We start from the raw sequence: 25,461 nt of genomic DNA, 5'->3' as shown, positions 1-25,461 counted from the left end.
TTTTCACATACATATGCATTATTTCTTTGAAGAGAACTTTCAAAAATATGTAAAATAGGAAGAGTGCTAGCAGGAATATTTTATTCATAATGCTAATGAGAATACTTCTAGAGTTTCACAGTTAATAATTTTGGCCATTAATTGATGATTGATTTTTCCTCATCATCTGATATACTTGTTTATTCCTAGTTTTCTCAGAGTGTTTTTTAAAGTTTTCTGATCAGAATCGTTGTTGAGTATTATTAAATGTCTTTTTGGCATTGTGAGATTATCCTTTTTTTCCATTACAGCATTTTTTGTTGTTACATCATATTACAAATTCTTAGATTAAATTATCTTTGTTGGTCCATGGAACATAGCTTTTTAAATTTACTGTTGAACTGGTTTATTAACAGTTTTCTTCCAAATTCTCTATATGTAGTTGGGATACTTTTGTGGGAATATTTGTATTTTATTTGCCAAGTTTTCATACCAGGGTTATATGCATGCTTCATAAAATGGTTTGGATGACAGTCATTATTTTTCATAAAAAAAAAAAAAAGTTGAAAGCTTGGAAAAACTCACTGGTAAAATCATCTTTCCAGAATGTGTTTCAGAGAAGATTCTTAGACAACTCCAAGTGTTTCACGAAATTTAATCTACTCCTATTTTCTGATCTTGAGACAATTTTATTACATATTATTCAAGAAAATCAATTCTTGCAGATTTTAAAATTTCTTAGCACAGATACTTTATGGTTTACTAAGTGGGCTATGTTTATTTTTACTATATTGAAATTATAATAAAATTAAATTAAATTTTATAATATCATCTTAAAATATACTACAATTAATATAATTATATTAAATTACATTAAACTATACTAAAAAATCAGCTCTGTCACTTACTATGTAAACTTAAGGCAAGTTAAGCAATTTTTCTACGTCCCCCCATTTCTCTTCTCTAAAATACCAGATAATCATAGTACCTGTGAGTCAATATGAAAGCTGTATATTATTTTCAAATAATGAGAGACATTTCATTTTAAAAGCAGGGAAAGGGAAGATAGAACTTCCAAATTAACAGCTAGGAAACAAAATACAATGAATAGGAACTTAAGACAGTCAAAATAAGGACATAAGGTATAAATAAATGATTAAAGTAAAACAAGAGGAATAAAATCAAATATATCAATCATTATAACAAATGTAAGTGGACTGAATTATCCCATAAAGAAAGCATTAGATTAACTTAAGCAAACAAAATCCAGCTACTTTTAAGGAGCATACTTAAGACAAAGTGAGAATAAGAACAAAAAGTTGAAAATAAAATAGTAGGCAGAGAAGTCAGGCAAATTCACACAAAAAGAAATCAGTGTCAATTAGCAATGGTTTTAAGATGGAATTTAAGATGAATTAAAATAAACAGGTTAAAGAACATTATGAACGACATGCACCAAACAATATTGTGGAGAAATGCACCAATACATGCACCAAACAAGGTATTGGTGCAGCGAACAATATTGTGGAGAAATACATAAAATAAAATCTAATAATATACAAGAAACTTGATAATAATTTTTATCACCAAACAGTATTGTGAAGAAATGCATAAAATAAAATCCAGTAAGATACAAGAAACTTGATAAAAATATAACTATAGTGAGAACTCTGAATACATCTTTTAGATTTGACCATGACTATTAGACAATTAGACTTATTTTTTAGAATGTGTCTTTTAGATTTGAACATGACTATTAGGCTATTAGACTTATTTTATATCATTCAAATACATCTTATACTCTGTTGGTATATCCATGGAAATTTTATAAAAATTGATCATGTCCTTGACCAAAAAGAAAATGTTAACAAATTCTTAAAAGTGGAGAACTTTTCAGGCCATTCTGTTTATCTTTGGCAAATAAAACTAAAAGTTAAAAGAAAAAGTGACCATATCTTCTGAACTACATGAAAATTAAGAAAATAAGCCAAGAATCAAACAGAAAATCAAAAGAAAAATTGTCAGCCATCTAGAAAGCAATGAAAAGAAAAAGACAAAAGAAAAAGGAAAATTGTTTACCATAAAAGAAAAACAGCAAAACAATCCAACAAAAATTCAAAAGGGAATTAAAGATAAAAGCTGAAATTAATAAAATAGAAAAAAGAGGAATATTTGAAACAATGAAAGGAAAGATGATTCTCTGAAAAGACAAGCAAAACAGAAAAATCATTTGCAAGCTTCATTAAGGGAAAAAAGAGAAGGCAAAAATATACAACTACAAGAATAGAAGGGAGACATAACCATAGAAACCAAATACATTAAAAGAATTATGAGAGATTAACACATACAACTTACTGACCGCAACTTTCAAAACTTAAAGGGGCAATTCCTTACTAAAATAAAAGTAACCACAATTGTGCAAAGTGGACCCTGAATAGAACACTTAACCTAGTGCAGTGGTCCCCAAAATTTGCTGATCATTTGAACCACCTGGGGTTCTTAAAAAGCAATTTATGCGTGGCTTCCACTCCCAGCTATTCTGATTTAACTGGTATGGATATGACCCAGACATGAGGATGTTCTAAAAGTTGCCCAGGTGATTCCAATGTGCAGCAAAGTTTGGGAACCACTACGCTAGTCTCTTGTTATTCAAAATGTGGTCCCAGAACCAACAGCACTGGCATAACCTGGGAGCTTGCTGGAAATGCAGAAGCTCAGGCTCCACCAAGACCCTCGAAATCAGAATCTGCAGCTTAATGAGTTCATATGCACTTTAAAATTTGAAAACCCTAGAACAGCATAAAAAGGCATTTTTAAAACCACTTTTAAAAATGACATAGGTACAGATGGGTGCACAGCTGGATTTTATCTATCCTCTACCTTGCCTTCAAATTTCAATGCTATTTACACTCTCCCAGGCTGTAGAAAATGATAAGTTACCTTATGAAGCAGGCGCTGTCATAAGCCTTTATTAGGCCAGCAAAACTTAAATAACTAAACTTGGAATGTCCCTTATCAAAACAAAGCAAGCAAGCAACCAACCAAAGATCAAGCAAACATGTAAATGCAACTTCAGGAATCCTAAACACAGCGCTGGAACCGGCCAGAAGTCTCACCCTGGCAGTCCTCTGACTGTCTTCAGCGAATTAGGCCTCTTTCTAATACTAACTCGTTGGAACTGATGCACTTTGTTTAATGTATGCTGTCCTTTTTTTTTTTTCTTTTTTTTTAGCTGCTTGTTTGGAACAAAATGAAATGCATATTGCATTGTATCCTTCCTGCTTGCTGTTTTTTCTCTTAAGTTTAAAAGTTATGCATTGAGGATAAAGTATACTTAAGGAGAAATGTGCACAAGAATACCTATTAAAATAACTCCCATCAAGTTTGATGGTGTAACTTCAAGGGATTAACAACTAACTATTTTGGATGGAAAAAAAAAAAAAGAATCCTAAATAAAATTGAATATATTCAATTCATATATTCAAACGGAATATAACAATGTTACCAAAAAAAGATACACTATTATCATTAGAGTTTATTCCAGGAATGAGTGCAGTTCACTATCAGGAAATCTAGCGATGTAATAGAGAAAAAACAAACAAACAACAGTAACAAAAAACAACAACACATGATCATATCAATTGAGGCTGAAAATGTACTTGACTCCAAGAAGAGAAGCAGGCTTCCCTAATAACAAATCTAAGCAGAAATAGAGATAAAAGCAAACAATACTCTTTAGCAAAACCAAAAAAAATTATACTAAAATGAGAAAATTAGTCTGCCATTCCTAGTTACCCAACCTCTTCAAGCCTTCTCCTCTTTTCAGTCCTTAAAAATGTAATCTGTAAATAAATCGGTCACAAAAAGGCAAACATTGTATGATTTCACTTAGATGAGGTATCTAGAGAGTCAAACTCATAGAAACAAAGGAGAATGGTGGTTGCCAGGGGCTGGGGGGAAGGGGGAAGAGTGAGTTGTTATTTAACGGGTACAGAGTTTCAGTTTTACAAGATGAAAAAGTTCCAGAGATTGGTTGCATAACAAAGTGAATAAACTTAACACTACTGAACTATACACTTAAAATGGTAAATTTTATGTCATATGTATTTTACCACAATTAAAAAAAAATGATCTGGAATTTGAGACCCAGAAAACTGTTATTAATTGCATATATATATATATATATATATATTCAAGAACTACTTTTTACTTTGGAGTTTATATCTATAATCTTATTTACAATAATTACTTAGATATAACTTTCTATTTAATTATTATTCTCATTATCAGTCTACAGTTATTGCTATATTTATATTTATAACAATCAGTATATATCTGAGGAGTTTCCTCATCCTAAATTTTTTCTTTTTTAATTTTGGTGCATCACTTTGTCAACTGCAACAGGTTTTCAAGTAAAATTTTTACAAAGAAAATGAGGGACTATTTTTCAAGACCACAAATAATAAAGAATCTATTTCTATCACCTTTGACGAGAAATAAAATTCCTTGAACATTAAAAGAAATGCAGGTAACTTTTTCCTCTAGGATAATTACAAGATTCTTCTTTTTACCCATGAAATACAAAAACTGCAACAGGATAATATTTAGATATTATTACTATTGGCTGGATATATTAGCCATATGAACCAGCATATTTAGATTAGGTTTAGCTCATAAAAGTTTCCTTCATTTGTCCTTGATTCTATTTCTTTCCTAAATGCTCTGATTTCTCACTAAGAACACCTAAGTAAATGCTTAATTTTCTATTCTCCCATCATAAACCTTTTTCTCACCATTTTTAACCTCTCTGTTCTTTTCCTCTGCTTTTGGAGCAAATATCTATATCAGTGATTATTTCCACAATATCAGTTCTGTTTTTTATTCTTCCAATCCAGATTTTAGCTATATGAAAGCAGTTTTAGTTTTCTTGCTAGTTTTTCTTTTTTTTTTTTTCGGTATGCGGGCCTCTCACCGCTGTGGCCTCTCCCGCCGCGGAGCACAGGCTCCGGACGCGCAGGCTCAGCGGCCATGGCTAACGGGCCCAGCCGCTCCGCGGCATGTGGGATCCTCCCGGACCGGGGCACGAACCCGTGTCCCCTGCATCGGCAGGTGGACTCCCAACCACCGCGCCACCAGGGAAGCCCCCTTGCTAGTCTTTCTTAACTCACATGGTACTCTGTTCGCTGAAGCTATTATTTTATCTGTTCATTTTTCATGTAAGTCCCTTTTTCTAAGTAAACAAAATGTTTTCTCTGAAATTTCTTCTAGTTCTTCATTTTCAAAGATATGCTCTCCTGGATCTTAATGACAGACCCTTTCCCTTGTTCTTCAGTATTTTCTCACCAAGGGCATAGCTCGTTGTTTTCTTTTTACTTACAGGGTAGTCTACCCAAATTTAGGGTTTTGCCTCAAAAAAGCATACTGTATTTTTAGGTTGAGATTGAGGGCTCTAGAATTGACATAATTGGATCTTATCATTTACTAGCTGGATAACTTTGATTAAATTACTTAATATAAATAAAGAGTAATAATAACCATAATAATGATGATAATAAAATAATAGTGGCTATCATTTATTCAGTGTTACGTGCCAGGCTCTGTGATCAGCACTTTAAACTCTATCTCAGTTCAATTTCCATACTCGCTCCTTTTTTTATTAATGACTGAATAAATACTTAAATTCTCTACCTCCTCCAGTTCTCATTTGTGAAATGGAAATAATAACAGTAATACTGAACTCATAGATTTGAGATGAATATTAAATAAGAGCGTGCATATGAAGTGCTTAGGGTTCAATAAATGATTATTGGTAATGGCAGTAGTTGTAGTACTAGTAACAGTGTTAGTCGAAGTTCCAATTCCAACCAATTTCTAGTGACTGCGGGTCTTTCATCTAATGAACCTCTACTATAAAATGGTGGGCTCTTCTCACCCCACCCCTAGATATGTAAGATCCTACCAAGAAGTACATGAAAACCCTCACTTTCTGGAAAGACAGATGGGACCAAGTTTACAAAGATCCTTATCTGTGGTGTTAGGAATTAAGACTCTAGCCCAGAGTGGAGAATTTTTGAAGGATTCCTGTTAGGAAATGGAATCAGACTGCTAAATGTCTTCCCATACTCTTCACTCCCTCTCTATAACCCATTTCCTAACCCTGTTGGTCTCTGGGTTTATAGCCTTTTAAATTGATATAGAAAAAGCTCTGAACCTAGGGGATGATAATGGGGTGTAATCAAACTTAAATGTCTACAATTTCTCAAGGAATCAACACTGCTATCTTTCATGAGATAAAAGATAGGAAAACCACCACGTTTTAGATTAAATCCCACTACACTGGTCATATAGTTATGGGATAAGTCTCTGAGATTCTAATAAAAGGCTCTCCTTTAGTCTTAGTTTTAGTGTGCTTAGAAAAAACTTTCAAGGTTTTACATATACTCATGGAAGTTTTAGTGAAGAGTTGGGAGAATATGAATGAGAAGTTAAGCCAGAAAGGTGGACTTTATACTAGATAGCTAATGGTAATGATTTTGCTGTATGCCTAAAAAGACCTGGATTTAAATCTCACTACTCTAAGTCAAAATTCTAGCAGACTTTTTTTTTTTTTTGGTAAAACTTGACAAGCTGATTCTATTTACGTGAAAATACAAAGGACCTAAAATAATTTTTTAAAGTTATTATAAACACTTATTATAAATAAGTTACGGAAATCAAGAAGAAACTTGGTATTGCAAAAGACAGACATATAGATCAATGAGATGGACCAGAAATAGACACATAAATATATGGCTATGGATATTTGGTGTTTATTCCCTTCATATATATATATATGTGTGTGTGTGTGTGTGTGTGTATATATATATATATGTGTATATACATATATAATATGTATATATTATATATAATAGGTAGATATGCAATTTATTCTATGTCAATTATACCTTAATAAAGTAAAAATAAATAAATTACCTCCTTAACCTATAAACAGTAGTCTCGAAATTTTCAGAAATCAGTATTTCCACATCACAAAAAGAATCACAAATGAATAAGGAACAGTCAATGTAATCAGGAAAAGTTTTGAAAATAATGACTTCCATTACATGCAATTTTTGCTACTTCTAGAAAGCTGCCTTACCTGTTTCCACATTCATGATCACGCAGACGCTAGGAACATTTCGGTACACTCACTGAACAGAAGCACACAACAGCGAACAGGACTTCGCTATAATTCATTTGATGGGGAGAAGAGAACTGGATCCATCTAAGACTGGTATTCTAAATCAGTAATCATATTAGGGCACTGCGATTCTCAGTCTGATACGTCCCTACAAAATTCATCCTCAGACCATGCTACATGAGTTAGGAGTTCAGAACATCTCCGAAACAGTCATATCTAGGGCGTGGTGTACCTACAGGGCAGAAGCAGCCCACCGTAACTGTCTCTATGAAACACCCTGCTTTTCCTGACTTAGGTCAGGTTCTGGGGCTGGGGATGTAACCTCAAGAACAAGTTACAATTGATTTAGCCTACTGTAGGTCTAAGCCTCTATTTCATAAATCTTGAACACTGCTGAACAGTCTCTGGCCAGGCATTGCCTTAGATACTGGGTTTACAAATGGAGTTATACAGTCCTCACCTGAAGGTGTTCAGAATCCACTAAGTGAAAAAGACAAGTAAATTGTGATATAGGTGCCATTAAAGCTGTACTACAGACAGGGTCTGGAGAAGTTTCACTGATAAGGTGTCAAGGGGGTACATGCATTCTAGGCAGAAAAACAACACAAAGACATAAAGGCTAAGGCTGGATGCAAGGTCCACGTGGGCAGTGGAAGGGCAAGGAGAGAACACACCATGAAGGGCTGTATTAGATGCCATGGAAAGATTAGGCTTAGCCTAGAGTGGGAACCTTTGACACAGATAGGGGAGGGGAATGAAATAATCAGACTTGCACATTCTGAAGATCACCAGATGTATCACAGGGATAAAGACCCAAGGCAAAAATACCAGGTACAGAAATTAGGAAAATTATTAAAATAATCTAGGTGCTCTAGTTAAAAGGACAGCATGTCAGTATTTTTTAAAATAACACATTAAGATTCAGCACTTAAAAAAAGATTTTGCCTTCCTCATCTGTTATAAGAGTAACCCCATCAGTGGTCTTTCCTTGTCTCTCTACTCATCTTTCTACATGCTCTCTCAAAAACTCATGGACACTCCATGGTTCACCAGTCTACATTATATACTTACTTATTTAGAAAACATTGCTTGGCTTGAAAGAATTCAATTCAGAAGATGACTACAATCCAAAATACGAAATTTTGAAACTAAAAATCCACTACACTTACAAAAGTGCCACAAAATAAACAACGGAGCCAGTATCTTACAATAAATCACATCACTCGCCATTGGTGTCTGTCAGTGGCCTCTGTACCTCACCAGAAAAAGGGGCTCCACTGACGCAGACTGCAGCTCGTTGAGAAATGCACATGTAAACTCGTATCATTTGCCATGTGACTTCCTGTGCCAGGGCTCCCTGGGGCCTCTTCCTTGATCTCCTGAGGTCTCTAAGCCCCAGACAAACCCTCCAAATCTCAATCTTAGCCCTGCGTCCCAAACCCTTTTCTCCTGATGGCTCATAAGCACTTTAAAAAAACCATTAAAAAAATTACAGCTTTATTGAGATATAACTCTCATACCCTTTTAGAGTGCACAATTCAGTGGTTTGCAGTATATTCAAAGAGTCGTGTATCTATCTAATTCCAGATCATTTTCATCACCTTAAAAAGAAACGCCATACCCATGAGCAGTCACGTATCCATTTCCCCCAACATCTCCAAACCGCTGCCTTTATGGATTTGCCTATTCCAGACATGTCATATCAGTGGAACCATACAATGTATATATTTTAAAAATACATCATGTCACTGTTTGTTTCATGTCATTAACAAGTGCACATGATGATTTTAATGATGATAAGATCAAATCTGAAAGCCAAGTGGTTTTTCTGTGTTCTTCCTCCTGAATGCCTTGGGGAAATGAATATGCTCAGGTATGGAATAGGGGTGGGGAAGGGGATATCTCTATTGGAGTCAAGAATTAGAAATATTTCAGTGCAAACAGGAAAGTGTCCCTAGTTCTATTACATAAAATAAAATGAAAGAGTGCAAGGCCACTGAAGACCAGCACACAAGTTAAAAGACCCCAAAAGACCCAAAGTTATAACAACTTTGAAAACCAAAACCTGATTTTTTCTTAAATTCTATGACCACCAATGATACTATTAGGTAAAAGCCAACATGAGTCAAATTACCACACAAAAGTACTTGCTTAAGTTACTTGATACCTTGATACTTTCTGATAGTTACAGAAAAAGAAAAAAGAAATGAGATTTTAGTTGATCTGCCTAATAAGTTGAAAACACATTTTTTAATCTTGTGAGGTAGAAAGAGATTAAAATCTAGGTAGCTAGATATATATATGTATCGACTTAGCATTTTATTCTGCTTGCAATATACAGAATTGATCCCTCTTTCCAAGCATGATGCTCTCATATGCAAGGTGGGGTCCCCTGGGTGCCTTTGTATAGGACGATACTTCCAGCAAGCTTAGCTTCTGCAGAGTTCAGTGATTTTAACTAGCCTGGAGCAAGTCCACTCTCTCTGTGATATCGAACAATCCCAGCTTTCCAGCTGTGAGAAGGAAAATGCTTTGCATTATTAAATTGTAGCCATATGCTACAAAAGCCGACCTTGTAAATATGGAGAGGGAAAAGAATTTAAATTGAGAAGAAACTTCAGATGCAGGCGGTCATTGTAAAAGGAACCTGAGATACTTGAGTGAAAGAACTACTCAGGGTAGCAGGCACAGCCATAACCTAACCTAGGCTAATTATGAGGGAGACCTCTTTTCACACGGGGACTCTAACCCTCCCTGTGGGGAACTTAGGCACTCAGCAAAAAAAGAAAAACACGTGACAGTGATGCCTTCCAAAATTTAACAAACTGCAACTTATTTAGCTGCGAGACCTCTTGAAAGTTTTCTGGAACTAGGTGCAGTATAAACTAAGGGCCTACATCAATGTATTAAATTTTCACTTGGACTCTATGTTACCCCATGATGATGTCATGTCAGATAGCACAAGATCATTCTATGCAGTTACAAAGTGAGGAAACAGGAAAAACAAAAGCTTGAATAACTAGCTATAGCCCAAGAACTAGTCATTTCTCTCACAGCTTTGTGAAAGGAGAGTATATCTTAGGTTTAAATTACACCTGTGACTGTGTACCAAGTGAGCCCCTGACCTGTGCAAATGTAAAGCCCATGAACCTCAAAAAAGGGAACGGAAAACAAGATGGAGGCCACTGAGCTCCAGCGACTGCAATAACCTGGCACTGAAGCCTCTTCCTTCATTACTGCCCTGACCCCACAGCCTCAGAAACTCAGCTGCCATCTCTCCCCAAGCTCATTCCCACTGAGGCAAGGGTCACTCAATAGGCCCCTCCATCTCCTCTCCTCACCCCCTGTCCACTGCCCCTTGTCCCGGCAGCCACAGCTATTAAAACTGCCCCCAGGGACTCAAGCGTGGTGCTCTCTGTGAATGCCAGGGGACCCAGACTCTGTCCTGCTAAGTCATCTCAACGAAAAGATTTCTCCTCTCTTTCTCTTCGTGGCATGCTCACCAACACTTAGGCCAAGCAGAGACACGGCCAAACTTTTCTCATTTTTCAGAAGGCGATGAACCACAATAAACTGTGTTATCTATCGGGGGCAGGGGAGGAGAGGCAAGGAGAAAGGTGCCAATAATGCAGTGGGATTACCACTGACTTCAGGTTTTGACCCACGAAAAAAATGAGTTTTAACCCACATTTGCCAATAACTAATTGGGACCTTGGGCAAATCACTTAACCTCTCTGCGTTGTTTTCATAAGTAAAGTAGAGAAGTTGGACTAGCCGTCGATAAGCACTGACAACCTGATTTTTTTTTTTTTTTTGAGTAATGTTTCCAAGCATGTGTGAAACAAATAAAGATACTGGATTATAGTAGTAAATTACTCATTTAAAAACTTTAACTGTCTCGGGGGTGGAGGGGTATAAAATATAAATATAACATAAAGCAACCATCATAATACAGGTAGAGAGGCCCAACTCTGCCTGGGAGAATCCAGTAAGACAGATGAAAGAGTTCGGACATAACAGATGAACAAGTGTTTGTAGGGTGGATGCAGCAGTTCTGGCAGAGGAAAGAGCAGAGCACATGGATGAAAGGGAAAGGAAAGGAACCTAGTATACTTGGTATCTGATACTGAACAGCATTTAAAGCCGTGACACAGAATATGGGTATATAAGGAGTGAACCATCAGTTTTCAAGAAAGTCAGATCTGTGTTTTATGAAGTGTCTTCCTACAGAGTCTTAGAAAAAGAAAGAGCAAGGAGAGAATAGAGATAAAGGTTTTTGCACTACTGGAAGCAAGAAATCATGTGTAGGGCCCAAATAAGGGTAACGGGAGCTGAGAGGTGGGGTGGATTTTAAAGAGCTTCCAAAAGAAAAGATGAATGAATATGTGGGGGATCCTGAGAGAGAACTTATGAACTACTCTAGCCGAGGGTGTCCGGGAGATTCCGGGGGCCCTGTAGAGATAAAGTCTGGTAGAAAAGAAAACGAATTGAATTTTGGAGTTGTCACCCATGCGACCTATACGGAAACGTGTCCAAAAAGAAGTTGGGCACGTGAAACATTAGGAGAGAGATCTGTTCCAAAGGTATGCATCTAGGAATAATAAGAGGTGAATGAAACTTAAAAGTCACAGGGGGGACTGAAAACACACGGAAAACTAAAGACAGAAATCTGGTTAATAAGTAACTGAAAGAAAACATTATGGTTCCTGGATTACCAGGAAAAGGCCCTGTTTTCAAGAGCACAGGCAACAAAAGCAAAAATAAACAAATGGGACTACATCAAACTAAAAGGCTCTGCACAACAAAGGAAACAATCAACAGTGAAAAGGCAACCTATAGAATGCGAGAAGACAGCTGCAAACCATAGGTCTGATAAAGGGTTTATCTCCAAAATATATAAGGAACTCCTACAACAATAGCAAAACAAAACAAAGACGATTAATAACCTGGTTTAAAATGGGCTAAGGACTTGAATAGCCTCTTCTTCAAAGAAGATATACAAATGGCCAACAGGCATATGGAAAAAGGCTCAACATCACAAATAATCAGGAAATGCAAATTAAAGTTAAAATAAGATGTCACTTCATACCTGTCAGGATGGCATTATCAAAAAACAAAAAAAGACAGTAAGTGCTGTGAAGAATGTGGAGAAACTGGAACCCTTGCACACTGTTGGTAAATGCAAAATGGTGCAGCCACTATGAAACATAACATGGGTGTTCCTCAAAAAATTAAAAATAGAATTACCACATGATCCAGAAATCCCACCTCCAGGTATGTATCGAAAAGAATTGAAATCAGGATCTCAAAGAGGTATGTGCACTCCCACGTTCACTGCAGCGCTATTCATAATAGCGAAGATGTGGAAACAACCTGAATGTCCATCCACAGATGAATGGACAAAGAAAATATGGTATATTCATACAACAAAATACTGTTTAGCCTTTTTTTAAAGGAAATTTTGCTATATGCAACAACATGAATGAATCTTGAGGACATGATGCTAAGTGAAATAAACCAGTCACAGAAAACAAACGCATGATTCCACCTATATGAGGTACCTAAAATAGTATCATAGAATCAGAGTAGAACGGTGGTTGCTAGGGGCTGGCGCAAAGAGGAAATGGGGAATTGCTAATCAACAGGCAAAAAGTTTCCGTCTGATCAAGATGAATAAGCTCTAGAGATCTGTTGTACAACATTGTAACTAGAATCACTTAAAAATTTCTTAAGAAGGCAGATCTCATGTTAAGCGTCCTTGCCACAATCAAATTTTTAAAAAAATTAAAGCAAGGATAAATTTTTCAGTAGAGCATGGTCAGGTGAACCAAATAAATGTTCAAGAATATGGAAGCAGGAATAGAATGGAAAGGAAACACTGGACTCAGGTCATAAAAAGTGAATTTAATGAGAATCATTTCAAGTGGAGACAGAAGTCCAATTGCAGGAGAAATTAAGTAGAAATTTTAGTCTTTTATATCATGTCATGAAAAAGAAGAGCAAGATGGGTCGCTTGGTTGAAGGGGGTTGTCTGAATGAGGGACAAAATATGCATTTTTAAAAATTTTATTTTGCGGTATGCGGGCTTCTCACTGTTGTGGCCTCTCCCGTTGCGCAGCGCAGGCTCAGCGGCCATGGCTCACAGGCCTAGCCACTCCGCGGCATGTGGGATCTTCCCGGACCGGGGCACGAACCCGTGTCCCCTGCATCGGCAGGTGGACTCTCAACCACTGCACCACCAGGGAAGCCCAATATGCATTATTTTTACAGTAAGAAGTTGTCAGGAAGAAGTTACTAGAATAAGGGAGATAAACTGAGAGGACCAGGAAAAGTAAGGGACAGAGAACATTTTCAGTGGAGAGAGACAAGTTGGTAGTTTCAGAAAGAAGGAGCACTATGGAAAGGCAAGTAGGAAAAATATTTATACAATGTGAATACAAGAGACTAAGATATAAAGTGTTGCCAGGGGAAAAGCAATCTCAAAAGATACATTTGTACTCTTTCTCTTGTCATTATTAAAAACTATGTAACAAAATTTCATTCCACGTTTCCTGGCAGGCCAAAAGGCTTACTTTAGGAAAAGAAAGGACTACCTTAAAACTAAAATTCTATTCCACCGTGAGACTTGAAAATATCTGTTTCTTTTGTCTCTTTTATATAACCTCTAACATCCTATTCTTATGCATCTTATGATCTGTAACTCTGTTTATGTCATCTAAAGTCTTTAGGGGAGTGCAGTGTAAAAATTCAACACATTTCTATTGGGATTCACAACAAATGATACTTCCTGCAGAAAGTCTTCTTGATCAACGCAGCTGGAAGAGAAAGTAGGATGAAAGAGCCCTCCCTTTTACCTTTTACCAAGCACCTGCTACTTGCCAGGTATGCTCTCCCATCTAATGTTTACAACTGGCATGGGTATAATTGACTGTGCTGAGTTCCAGAGAAGGGGGCTGATTTGGTCATGGCCCTCATGATCATTGTAAAACTTAGAACCTTGATTCAGGGGAAATTTTTAATGCCAACGTTCATATTCGTTGCACTTCACCACACTCCTTACACAATGGCTGGAAACAGTATTTCACAACTTTGAACTCCCATGACACTTGAGTTGTAGCACTAAGTAATATTAGGTTTTCACAATATGTATAGAATATTGTATGTACTTATGGGCTGAAACCTTGGGGAAAGCAAGGTTTATGTGTAATTCACTTTTCAATCTTCCACAGCATTTAGTCTAATGCCATGCACAAAATAGATGCCCATTAAATATCTGTGGCTGAAAAATCTACCTAGAGACAGCTCTTTCAGGGCTGTTTATTGTTCTTGGTGTGGAATGGTGGAGGACAAATGGCTGTCTCTACTCATATAGAGCTGAATCAATCCACGCCCTGTCTCCTGGAATGTAGTATTTAATTCTGAGCTCAGCAACCAGTTGGCACTCAATTAGTAGTATTCATGGCCTAACAGGGTGGATAATTGGGGCGATATAGATAAATCCGCTTCTTTCATGTCCTTATAAAATATTCCTAAATTGTCTTTCTTTTCCCCCCAAAACTAATATTACAAGTGATCAGACTGGACCCATTGTAGAGGCTGGGCATGGTGCCAACTGCGATGTAGATCAACTTTTGAGGAGTGAGTTACACATGAGCAGCCATAATGCAACCTGCAAAAATAAGTAGCTGAGGACTATTGCCTCCTGGACCTTTTAAGATTAATCTGCTAACAAAACTCATTTCCTTTACTCTGAGTTCCATCCTAAATTTGAACATTTAAGAACTTTACTAATGTGATGTCTTCAAAAAAGTTAGAGGATAAAGAAGAAAAATGTCTCTGAAACAAAATCTATTAGGAAAAAAATCCTTTGATTTTTGTACTGACTCCCATGGACTTCATTCTCAAATTACTTAAAAGCTTTACCTATTGTGTTGGCCCAAAAGTTTGTTTGGCTTTTTCCATAACATCTTATGAAAAACCCAAATGAACTTTTGGGCCAACCCAATATGATGTCAGGTCTTACCACAGTTAACCCATCCTTTTACTGTCTTTCTATTTTTACTTTTATGAATAGAAAGCCTGTTTATAGTCTATTGCATATTGTAAAGAGCCGAAGTTTAGAATCAAGTATCATGAAATAGTGCATTACCCCCATAAAAAAAGTTGATTCTGGTGGATATGATAAATAAGGATATAAGAATGAGTGGGCATGAACTTATTAACTGAGGAGTGAATGGACTCTTATAAAAGAAAACGTCAGAGTGAATTTTCCCCTTTCTTTGACCTTGAACACGATATTCTAAGATAAAACATGCTCTCTGAGGTCATGCAGGGCTTATACAAATATATCTGCCTTCATACGCAAATAGCAGAGAAAAATGTTGTATTATTTCTGTAACTATTAGAGAGTACCGTTTGTCCCAAATGCTAAATTTTGACAAAAACAAAGTGAAAAGTCAAACAAACGTAGGCCCCAGTGATCCCTGCAGATAATGACCACAACTGCAGACGCTAGTTTTCTTCATAATTATTTGGTTGGTTTTCATTAGTTTCATGACAACCATTTGGTAGCTTCAATCTCAGTATCTATAAAGTAGAGTAGGGGAGAAATCAACCTCAAAATTTGTTTGATTTAAAAATTTTCTTAAATGCAAGACCAGCATATTATTATAGTTAATAGATACTATTACGGGTCAAAGGAGAAATCAAAAGAGAAATTAAAAAATACCTTGAGACAAATGAAAATGGAAATGGAACACACCAAATTTTATGGGATTCAGCAAAAGCAGTTCTAAGAGGAAAGTTATTGTGACAAAAGTCTATCTCAAGAAATAAGAAAAATCTAAAATGAACAAACTAAATATATACTCAAGGAACTAGAAAAAACAACAACCAAAGCCCAAAGTTAGTAGAAGGAAGAAAAAACAAAGATTAGAGCAGAAATAAATGAAATAGAGACTAAAATGATAATAGAAAAGATCAATAAAATTAAGAGCTGGTTCTCTGAAAAGATGAACAAAATTGATAAACTTTTATCTAGACTTACCAAGAAAAAAAGATAGATGCCTTAAATAAATAAAATCAGAAATGGAAGAGGAGACATTACACCTGGTACCACACAAAGTATCATAAGAGATTACAATGAACAATTATACTCTAGCAAATTGAACAACCTAGAGGAAATGGACAAATTCCTAGAAACATACAACCTACCAAGAGTGAATTGTGATGAAATAGAAATTCTGAACAGACCAATTACTAGTAAGGATATTTAATCAGTAATCCAAAACCTCCCAAAGAAACAAAAGTCCAGGAACAGACCGCTTCACCAGTGAAATTTTTTTGGACATGTATTTCCTTGTTGAGAAATTTCTAACAGAGCTTCCCTGGTGACGCAGTGGTTAAGAATCTGCCTGCCAATGCAGGAGACACAGGTTCAAACCCTGGTACAGGAGGATCCCACATGCCACGGAGCAACGAAGTCCATGTGCCACAACTACTGAGCCTGCGCTCTACAGCCCGCGAGCCACAACTACTGAAGTCCACACGCCTAAAGCCCATGCTCCACAATAAGAGAAGCCACCACAATGAGAAGCCCACGCACAGCAACGAAGACCCAATGCAGCCAAAAATTAATTAATTAATTAATTATTTTTACAAAAAGATGTTAAAAAAAAAAGAAATTTCTAACAGAGCTATTATTAAGTACCTTTGTCAGGAGATGCCTACAAGAATCTGGATTGGAAAACGGGGACAGGCAAGACTGTCAGCTCTTCTTGCAAATCCACACAACATTGGGACAATCAGCCCAGCCTTTAGGTGCAAGGTGATGGATCACCCAAGGTACAGCCCAGCATCCGCCATGTGCAGATCTAGATGAACAGCAGGAAACTTCACAGGTGTAGATTTAAAGTGCAGCCCGAAATGACGAATGACTTTCTTTGGTAGTGCCCAAACAAGACACCAGAACAGAATCTGTAGAAAATCAAATCTATCATGATCAGCATTCCTACCTGAATGCAGTTAACCTACCAAACATTCAAAGAAGAATCAATACAATCCTTCTCAAACTCTTCTAAAAAAATCAAAAGTATGTCCAAAGTCACGTTATGAGGTTAGCATTACCTTGGTACCAAAACCAGATAAGGATGTCACAGGAACAGCAATAACAACAAAAATTATAGGCCAATATCCCTCATGTACATAGATGCAAAAATCCTCAACAAAGTATCAGCAAAGCAAATTCAACAATACGTTAAGAGGATCATACACCATGATCAAGTAGGATTTATTCCAGTGGTGCAAGGATGGTTCAATAACCACAGATGATATACTACATTAAGGAATGAAGCATAAAAATTATTTGATCATCTCAATAGATGCGAAAAAAAATTTTTGACAAAATTCAACATCCATTCATGATGAAAACTCTCAACAAAGTGGGTACAGAGAAAATGTACCTCAACATAATAAAGACCATATATGCAATCCAACAGCTAACATCACACTCCATGGAAAAGCTGAAACCTTTTCCTCCAAGATCATGAACTAGACTAGGATTCCCACTCTCTCCAGTTTTACTCAACATAGTACTGGAAGTCCTAGCCAGAGCAATTAGGAAAAGAAGAAGAAGAAAAAAAAAAAGAAATAAAAGGCATCCAAACTGTAAAGGAAGAAGCAAAACTGGCACTATTTGCGGATAACATGATATTTTATATGGAAAACCCTAAAACTCCATCAGAAAACTGTTAGAACTAATAAATAAGTTACAGGACATAAAATCAATACTCAAAACTCTGTTGCATTTCCATACATTAATAATGACCTAAAAGATAAAGAAATTAAGAAATAAGAAAACAATCACATTTACAATTACATCAAAAAGAATAAAATATCTAGGAATAAATTTAACTAAGGAGTTGAAAGAACTGTATATTGAAAACTACAAGACGTTAATGAAAGAAATTGAAGAAGACACAAATTAATGGCAAGATATTCTGTGCTTATGGATTATGATAAATAATATTGTTAAAATGTCCATACCACCCAAAGCAATATACAGATTCTATGCAATTCCTATCAAAACTGCAATGGTGGGCTTCCCTGGTGGCACAGTGGTTGAGAGTCCACCTGCTGATGTAGGGGACGCGGGTTTGTGCCCCGGTCTGGGAAGATCCCATATGCCATGGAGCGGCTAGGCCCGTGAGCCATGGCTGCTAAGCCTGCACGTCCAGAGCCTGTGCTCCGCAACGGAAGAGGCCACAACAGTGAGAGGCCCGCGTAACGCAAAAAAAAAAAACTCCAATGGCATTTTTCACAGAAATAGAAGTTATAAAATTTATATGGGACAAAAAGAGATCCCTAATAGCCAAAGCAGTCTTGAGAAAGAAGAACAAAGCAGGAGGCATCGCTCCCTGATTTCAAACTATATTACAAAGCTATAGTAATTAAAAGAGTGTGGTATTAACATAACACAGACATACAGATCAATGCAACAGAATAGAGAACCCAGAAATAAACCCACACATATATGGTCAATTAATTTTTAACAAAGGAGCCAAGAATATACAATGGGAAAAGGACAGTCTCTTCAATAAATGGTGTTGCAAAAATTGGACAGCAGCCAGATGCAAAAAAATGAAACTGGACCACTATCTTATTGTACTCAAAAATTAACTCCAAATGGATTAAAGACTTGAATGTAAAACCTGAAACCATAAACCTTCTAGGAGAAACACAGTAAGCTCCTTGACATAGACCTTGGTAATGATTTTTTAAAATGTGACACCAAAAGCAACAACAACAAAAGAAACATAAACAAGTGGGACTACATCAAACTAAAAAGCTCTGCATAACAAAGGAAACTATCAACAGAATGAAAAGGCAACTTACTGAATGGGAGAAAATATTTGTAAATCATATATCAGGTAAGGAGCTAATATCAAAAATACATAAAGAACTCATACAACTCAACAGCAAAAAATCAAACAATCTGATTTTAAAAATGGGCAGATCCGAATAGATGTTTTCCAAAGAAGACATACAGATGGCCAACGCAGGTACATAAAAATATGCTCTACATCTTTACTCACCAGGGAAATGCAAATTGAAACCACAATGAGCTATCACCTCACACTTGTTAGAATGGCTATTATCAAAAAGACTAGAAATAACAAGTGTTGGAGAGGTTACAGAGAAAAGGAAACCCTTGTGCTCTGTTGGTGGGAATGTAAATTGGTGCAGCCACTATGGAACAGAGAATGGAAGTTACTCAAAAAATTAAAAATAGAACTAGCACATGATCCACAGATTCCATGTCTGAGTATTTATCCAAAGAAAATGAAAACACAAATTCCAAAAGATATATGCACCCCCATGTTCTTTACAGCATTATTTACAATAGCCAACAAATGGAAACAACCTAAGTGTCCACTGATGGGTAAATGGATAAAGAAATTGTGGTATGTAGGTGGTACATACATACAATGGAATATTATTCAGCCATAAAAAAGAACAAAATCTTGGGCTTCCCTAGTGGCGTAGTGGTTGAGAGTCTGCCTGCCGATGCAGGGGACGCAGATTTGTGCCCCGGTCCAGGAAGATCCCACATGCCGCGGAGCAGCTGGGCCTGTGAGCCATGGCCGTTGAGCCTGCGCATCTGGAGCCTGTGCTCCGCAACGGGAGAGGCCACAGCAGTGAGAGGCCCGTGTACAGCAGAAAATAAATAAATAAATAAAAAGAACAAAATCTTGCCATTTGTGACAACATGGATGGACCTTGAGGGCATTATGCTAAAGTGAAATAAGTTAGAGAAAGGCAAATACTGTATGATCTCTCTTATATATGGAATATATATAAATATAAATTAAAATAATATCTTAAATGTAAGATGAGCATATTGCTATAGTTGATACACCTTATTTAACTTATTCAATTATTTATGTAATTCCATTTTTGCTCCAGGTAGGATATAAGGTGGCTTATTTGACATTTACCCAATATATGATCTTAATGGTCCCCAGAGGTTTTGCCCCACTATACACAAAAGCTGCCCCACAAAACAGCACAAGCATCCTACAAATTTTGCAAAAAAGAAAAGTAGGATAAGTCCATGTCATTCTAGGTCAGAAAGCTCTGGTTAATGATACTTGGAATGCTTCAGAAGTTTTCATCACAGAATTTGCAAAGTGTCCTAAGATTCAATGTTTCTTTGTTATATTTCCAGCCAAGAGAGAGCTCCCCACAAACCTACAGTCTTCCTGAACTCCAAGAAGAGGCATCCACTTCTAGCTGGCTTAGAGGCAAAATCAAACTTCTAGATTGCCTTGTTTTCCTTGGATATCAACCACTCCAGCATTAGGTAACTGATTAAGATTGGGAAGTCTAAAAGTTCATAGCCCAAGGGATGTAGAGACACAAAATAATATAGCAAGTCAAAGTTCATTTCAAAAGATTATAATCCAATCACACACATCTTCTAAAAGCGAAAGTAGAGGTTTTAACCATTGTAAATAAAATTAGGTCTGTGTCTAAGTTCTTAAATTAATGGTTTGCTCTCCTTTGGTCCACAACAGTTGTTTGCTATAGTTGAAAGAGGACTCTTGCAGCTCTACTGCTTAGAAGGGATTAATTTACTGTTCAGAAAGAAGTATCTAGATATAAACATATAACTTTTGACCCCAACATAAATAAGAGAAATGTGCATCATACAAAAAATGAAGTAGCCTAGTGGTTCTTGACCAAAATAACAATGTCATGTCCTTGGACAAAGTCAGACTTTTTGGACACCTTAGCCCAGAAAAGAGTATGGTGCCCATCCCCACTATGTAACAAAGAATAAATACAAAAAATTAAATCACGAAGTAGTATAAGGGAATACTGCAAAGACTATTTAAGTGCTTTTAAAATAGTAAAATAAACCTACTTAAGTGCTTTTAAAAATAAGTAGCAAATATTCTTCCTCCCCAAAAATGTGTCGCTTTTGTTCAAATGCATGTGATTAGCTTGCTAACTAAGTACAAATCCCAATCAGGAAACACAAATTAAAAACTAAAGGCCTATCTGTAGACTCCATACTACAGTCTGAAGAACCTTAAGGTCACCCCTCAGAAGTTCTTCTGAATCAGATAGTCATGTCTGATGCTGGAGAAAACCCAAGCCAGAGGGATGCCCAGTTTGTGGGAGACCCATGCATCTGTACTTATAGAATGACTGGATGTGATCCCACCTTCATGTCAACAGTGGTAAACTGATTTCAAAGGGCCTTTACCTCCAAAAGGGCTTGAATTTTTGCCATCTCTTCCCAAGCTGTTATGAAATAAACACAGAAGTAGATGGTGGCAATGTCCAGGGGTTGCACATCTCCCAGTGGAAAACTACCAGTGACAAGAAAGAGCTGGAACTCAAGGCAATCTTTTTCAAAAGTTTACTTTCTCTTTGTTATAACAATACAAACAGCAAAGTGATTCGACTGTTTCATTGCTCATGGTAGTAGACTGAATTTGCCTGTAAATGTATCATGCCTTCTTGATACGGTAATTCAGAGATTTCACATTTCAGCCAAAGCCAGAAAACAGAGATGAAAAGAGGCTCCAAGAGATAAATTATGCTCTAAAAATACCAAACATGCTTATACTTATGAAAAGAGCTTTTAATAATAAGTATAATTTATCCCAATTGACCGCAAAACAAAAACCTTAATAAGTTATGATTTTTTGCATTTCCAGTTAGATACTATTCAATATTTCTAGTGGTTTGATTTATGTCAAGTTATTACAGAACAAACTCTTACTTCCATCAAACAGAATTCCTTCATAATCTCTAAGGTTAAGTCCATAATATAATGATACACAAAGCATATTAAAACGATGGAATGCTTCTGAATCATCAAAGAAAATTCTAATTTTATTCCACTTAATTTTGATATTTTATGTTTCATTATATTCTATCTCTGAAAAACTGGTAATCAATGTACAATTTACAAGTACATAATATTCAACTAATCATAATATACATTTACCTACAACGTTCCAGTTTTCAGATATAGTTCACAAAAGGTTTGATTTCCAAGGAAAATTTAAGAGGGAAAATAATAGAGATGCTTTATCTTGATTGTTTCTGCTACCCATATTATATGTAAGCAGATAAATTAATAGGTGCTACACTGAATGTAGTAAAGAAAATTTAACCAAGCTTCTCAACAAATATTGAAAAATCATATTCTGTCATTATATAACTATTCAGAAATTATTCATTCAGCTCAAGTAGAGAACATTTTAAGTGAGTATGATTCTTTCCGTACATGTTCAGAAATGCATTTCAAACAATAACAGCTTTATTAATTTCAAACCAAGCTGTCATTCAAATGCAAAGAGCATATCCTTTGTTTAGTCTGACTTAACAATGCTTATCAACTCTTTTTCTAATAAAGGTCCCCCTCCCTGCCAGTTCTTTGTAAAATGAGTGAAGAAGCTTTTAAAAAATGTTTGGGTACAATTCACTTTTGGTTATCATGCTACACAGAGAAAACATTAATAACTAAAAAGAAGAAATTTTAGTAAAGTTGAAGACATTATAAGCGAATAAATTTTCTCAACTTCAGAAATTTTCTGACAAATTTTATTATATTCTAAATAGCTCGCTTTCTTGGCCCCATCCACACAAAAAATAAAATAATCAATTTAACTGGAAGTTACATTTAAAATTTTTCAGTTTTTTCAATGTTTTGCTACCAATTTTTAGTCATATTAAATGACTTTGATGAAAGTAAAGAAAAATCAACTTAGTATACATTTTATATCTATACTTAATTAGAATATTTTATCTTTGAAGGATATACTACTTTTGTCATACAATCTGATTTTGTACAATACAGAATAAGTTAATATGCAGTTGGAAAAATTTTTTCGAAGATAAAAATAGAGAACAAAATATAGGCAAGACTCAGAAAGAAAAAAATATATTCTGTTTTGACTTTGCATTTTTACTTACATATTTACTTGTTATATCTTTCTAACATCATTTTAAAGCAAGAATGCTCTGACATATTTTCTTGTAGTTTTGAGGGTTCTTCAGCCTCACATTAGCAAAGTATTATGACAGGAAGACCAAGCAATTAAGGACCTAAAACTAAGTCTACCTGTGGAAACTTTTATGATTACCTTTTGTAAATTTGGGGGTCTATTTTCAATGAAAAGCCAAATGAGATCATTTTGGAGGTGGAGGTTATATGTGGTTAGTTTGAATTTTTTTACCTGTTTGTTTTGTTTTTGTTAGGTTATTCTTAGAGCATTCTTTTACTAAAGTCACAGATATAATTAAAATTTTTATGAGATTAAAACATTAGAAATTCTTCTTTGCACTAGTTTTTATCTCATGAGAAGAGATACTACTCCTAAATCAACGTCAAAATTCTATATCTTCAGCTTTAGGAAAAACAAAACCATGAAGACAGTATGGTTTCTTATAAAAGCCATTTTCAGATCTGGAACAACTTGTGAAAATAAAGAGAGTATTCGACATACATTACACTAAAGGAAAAGTCTTACTTTCATTATTTCCTGATTCTGGGAATCCCATTAAAAACATTATGGAATAAAAACTCATTTGCAAAAATCCCGCATGAAGACATAACCACTACCACCACAACCTACTTTTTAAAGTAATGAGATTTGATAAACTATAATAAGAGTATGAAAAATTATACTTTTTCTTGTGCATTTTAAAAGAAAGATTAGGAGGTTTTTTGGCTTTTCAAACAACAGTGACTTTTAGCACCTGAAAGATATACAGCTATAAAATACATGCATATTCATTTTCAAAGAAACACCAACAAAAAGTAAAACATTAGTGATTAGGTACATACTGATGACGCCAATGTGGAAGTATGTGCCACTGTGAAGGGCCTAAAAAGAATCACATCTTGTCCTGATCATACCTGCCTGCCAGAACAAAATAGGCAGCTGACCAATTACGGGGTGTTTATCTATACAGTGGTACCTTTGTTCTCCAACAATGTCAGATTGCAAACGTCCTGGAACACATATTTACCTGGAGGATTCTTGGCAGGATCATTGTGGCTTGGACTTCCTGATTGTCCAGAATCTGTAAAGAAATCACAGAAAATGTTTTCTTTTTAATTTGTTTTGAAAGAATTTCACAATCCTCAGAAGGACTTAAAAAAATTTTTTTTAACGTAGAACAATGAAGTCGAGTGTTTGAATAAAGTATACTTTCCTAAGCCTTTCAGGAGCAATGTTTTATTTATTAAACTAGAAGAACATCTATATATATATATATATATATTTTTTTTTTTTTTCGAGAGGAAAAAAGTAGCGATCTCTAATATTTGTGGGGTAGGGCAAGGCTTTTTTAAAACAAAAGGTCTGGCGACGAAGCCACTAAAGGTGGTTTGAAGGCTGGGCCCGTCAGGAGCAGTAGGAAATAAAGCAGATACATTCCCTAAAAATGCAATCTGAGTGTAATTAAACATGCTTTTTAAAAAAAACCTGAAAATGTTTTTATTCAATGAGTAAAAATACATAGAAACTAGAGTCCGTTTTTCCGGGATTTCAATCGCATACACACATATCCACTCCAATAATCCCCCAAACCTACTGGATCCAGGCCCAGGTTTGACTGCATCCCATGATAGCAATCGATTTGCAAACACCAAGAAAAGCATAAATTACTAGGTAGAAACCATCACGGCTTTGTGGAGAGCAAATTGTTGGATCAATTTAATTTCCATCTGTGATAGACGGACAGACTCGGCAGATAAGGAGGAAGAGATCAATGCAGAATATCTGAATTTCCTATCCCACATTGTTCTTCATCGCTGCTACAGAAAGGAACATGGAAGCTACAGTACTGTTAAACATGCCTTTCCTAACTAACCTGACACTGTTGCGTTTTGTTCACTCCCCTTTCCTCCATGTCCCCTCTGCATTTATCTGTGTCATTTGCGCCCTATTATTATACACTTACTTGCAAAGTTGCTTTGTAATCTTCTTTTATTGGTTCTAGTATTTAAGTTTTGTCTCCCCAACTAAACTGCATGATTCTGTCTACTTCTTTTGTGTTTTCCTCAGTGTGCTGTTCACGGCTGTGAATGCACTGGGCTGGATGGTTCAGATTCAGCAGCTTTCTTTGCTTGCCTAGAAAAGGCAATTTTGAACTTGATAGTGAATTTCAACAAAATTTCATAGGCGGCCACAGACAAGTCTCTTTCCTGAAACCTGGCCATTATACCCAAGACAGGATCCAGTCTTGTTTAAGCAGAAAAATCTTATGCTGGTTTTTTC

The 25,461-nt window shown here is 35.9% G+C and overlaps 1 protein-coding gene across 8 annotated transcripts in view; it reads right to left on the bottom strand.

The window, feature by feature from the left end:
• NFIB (nuclear factor I B) overlaps positions 1-25,461 on the bottom strand; it is a 230,037-nt gene that overhangs the window by 71,981 nt on the left and 132,595 nt on the right. For all 8 annotated transcript variants that reach the window (XR_003790623.1, XM_029201388.1, XM_029201394.1 and 5 more), the window contains exon 3: positions 24,209-24,262. Coding sequence is in view for 7 of the 8 variants with exons in the window: in XM_029201388.1 (XP_029057221.1) it covers positions 24,209-24,262 (54 nt within the window). In the remaining variant the exon portion in view is untranslated. The remainder of the gene's footprint in view (positions 1-24,208; positions 24,263-25,461) is intronic.

This window comes from Monodon monoceros, unplaced genomic scaffold (assembly GCF_005190385.1).
Source record: "Monodon monoceros isolate NGI ecotype Baffin Bay Population unplaced genomic scaffold, NGI_Narwhal_1 Super_Scaffold_5, whole genome shotgun sequence".
Classification (NCBI taxonomy): domain Eukaryota; kingdom Metazoa; phylum Chordata; class Mammalia; order Artiodactyla; family Monodontidae; genus Monodon; species Monodon monoceros.
Note: the sequence above shows the minus strand (reverse complement) of the source record. Positions and strands in the feature narration are given on the sequence as shown.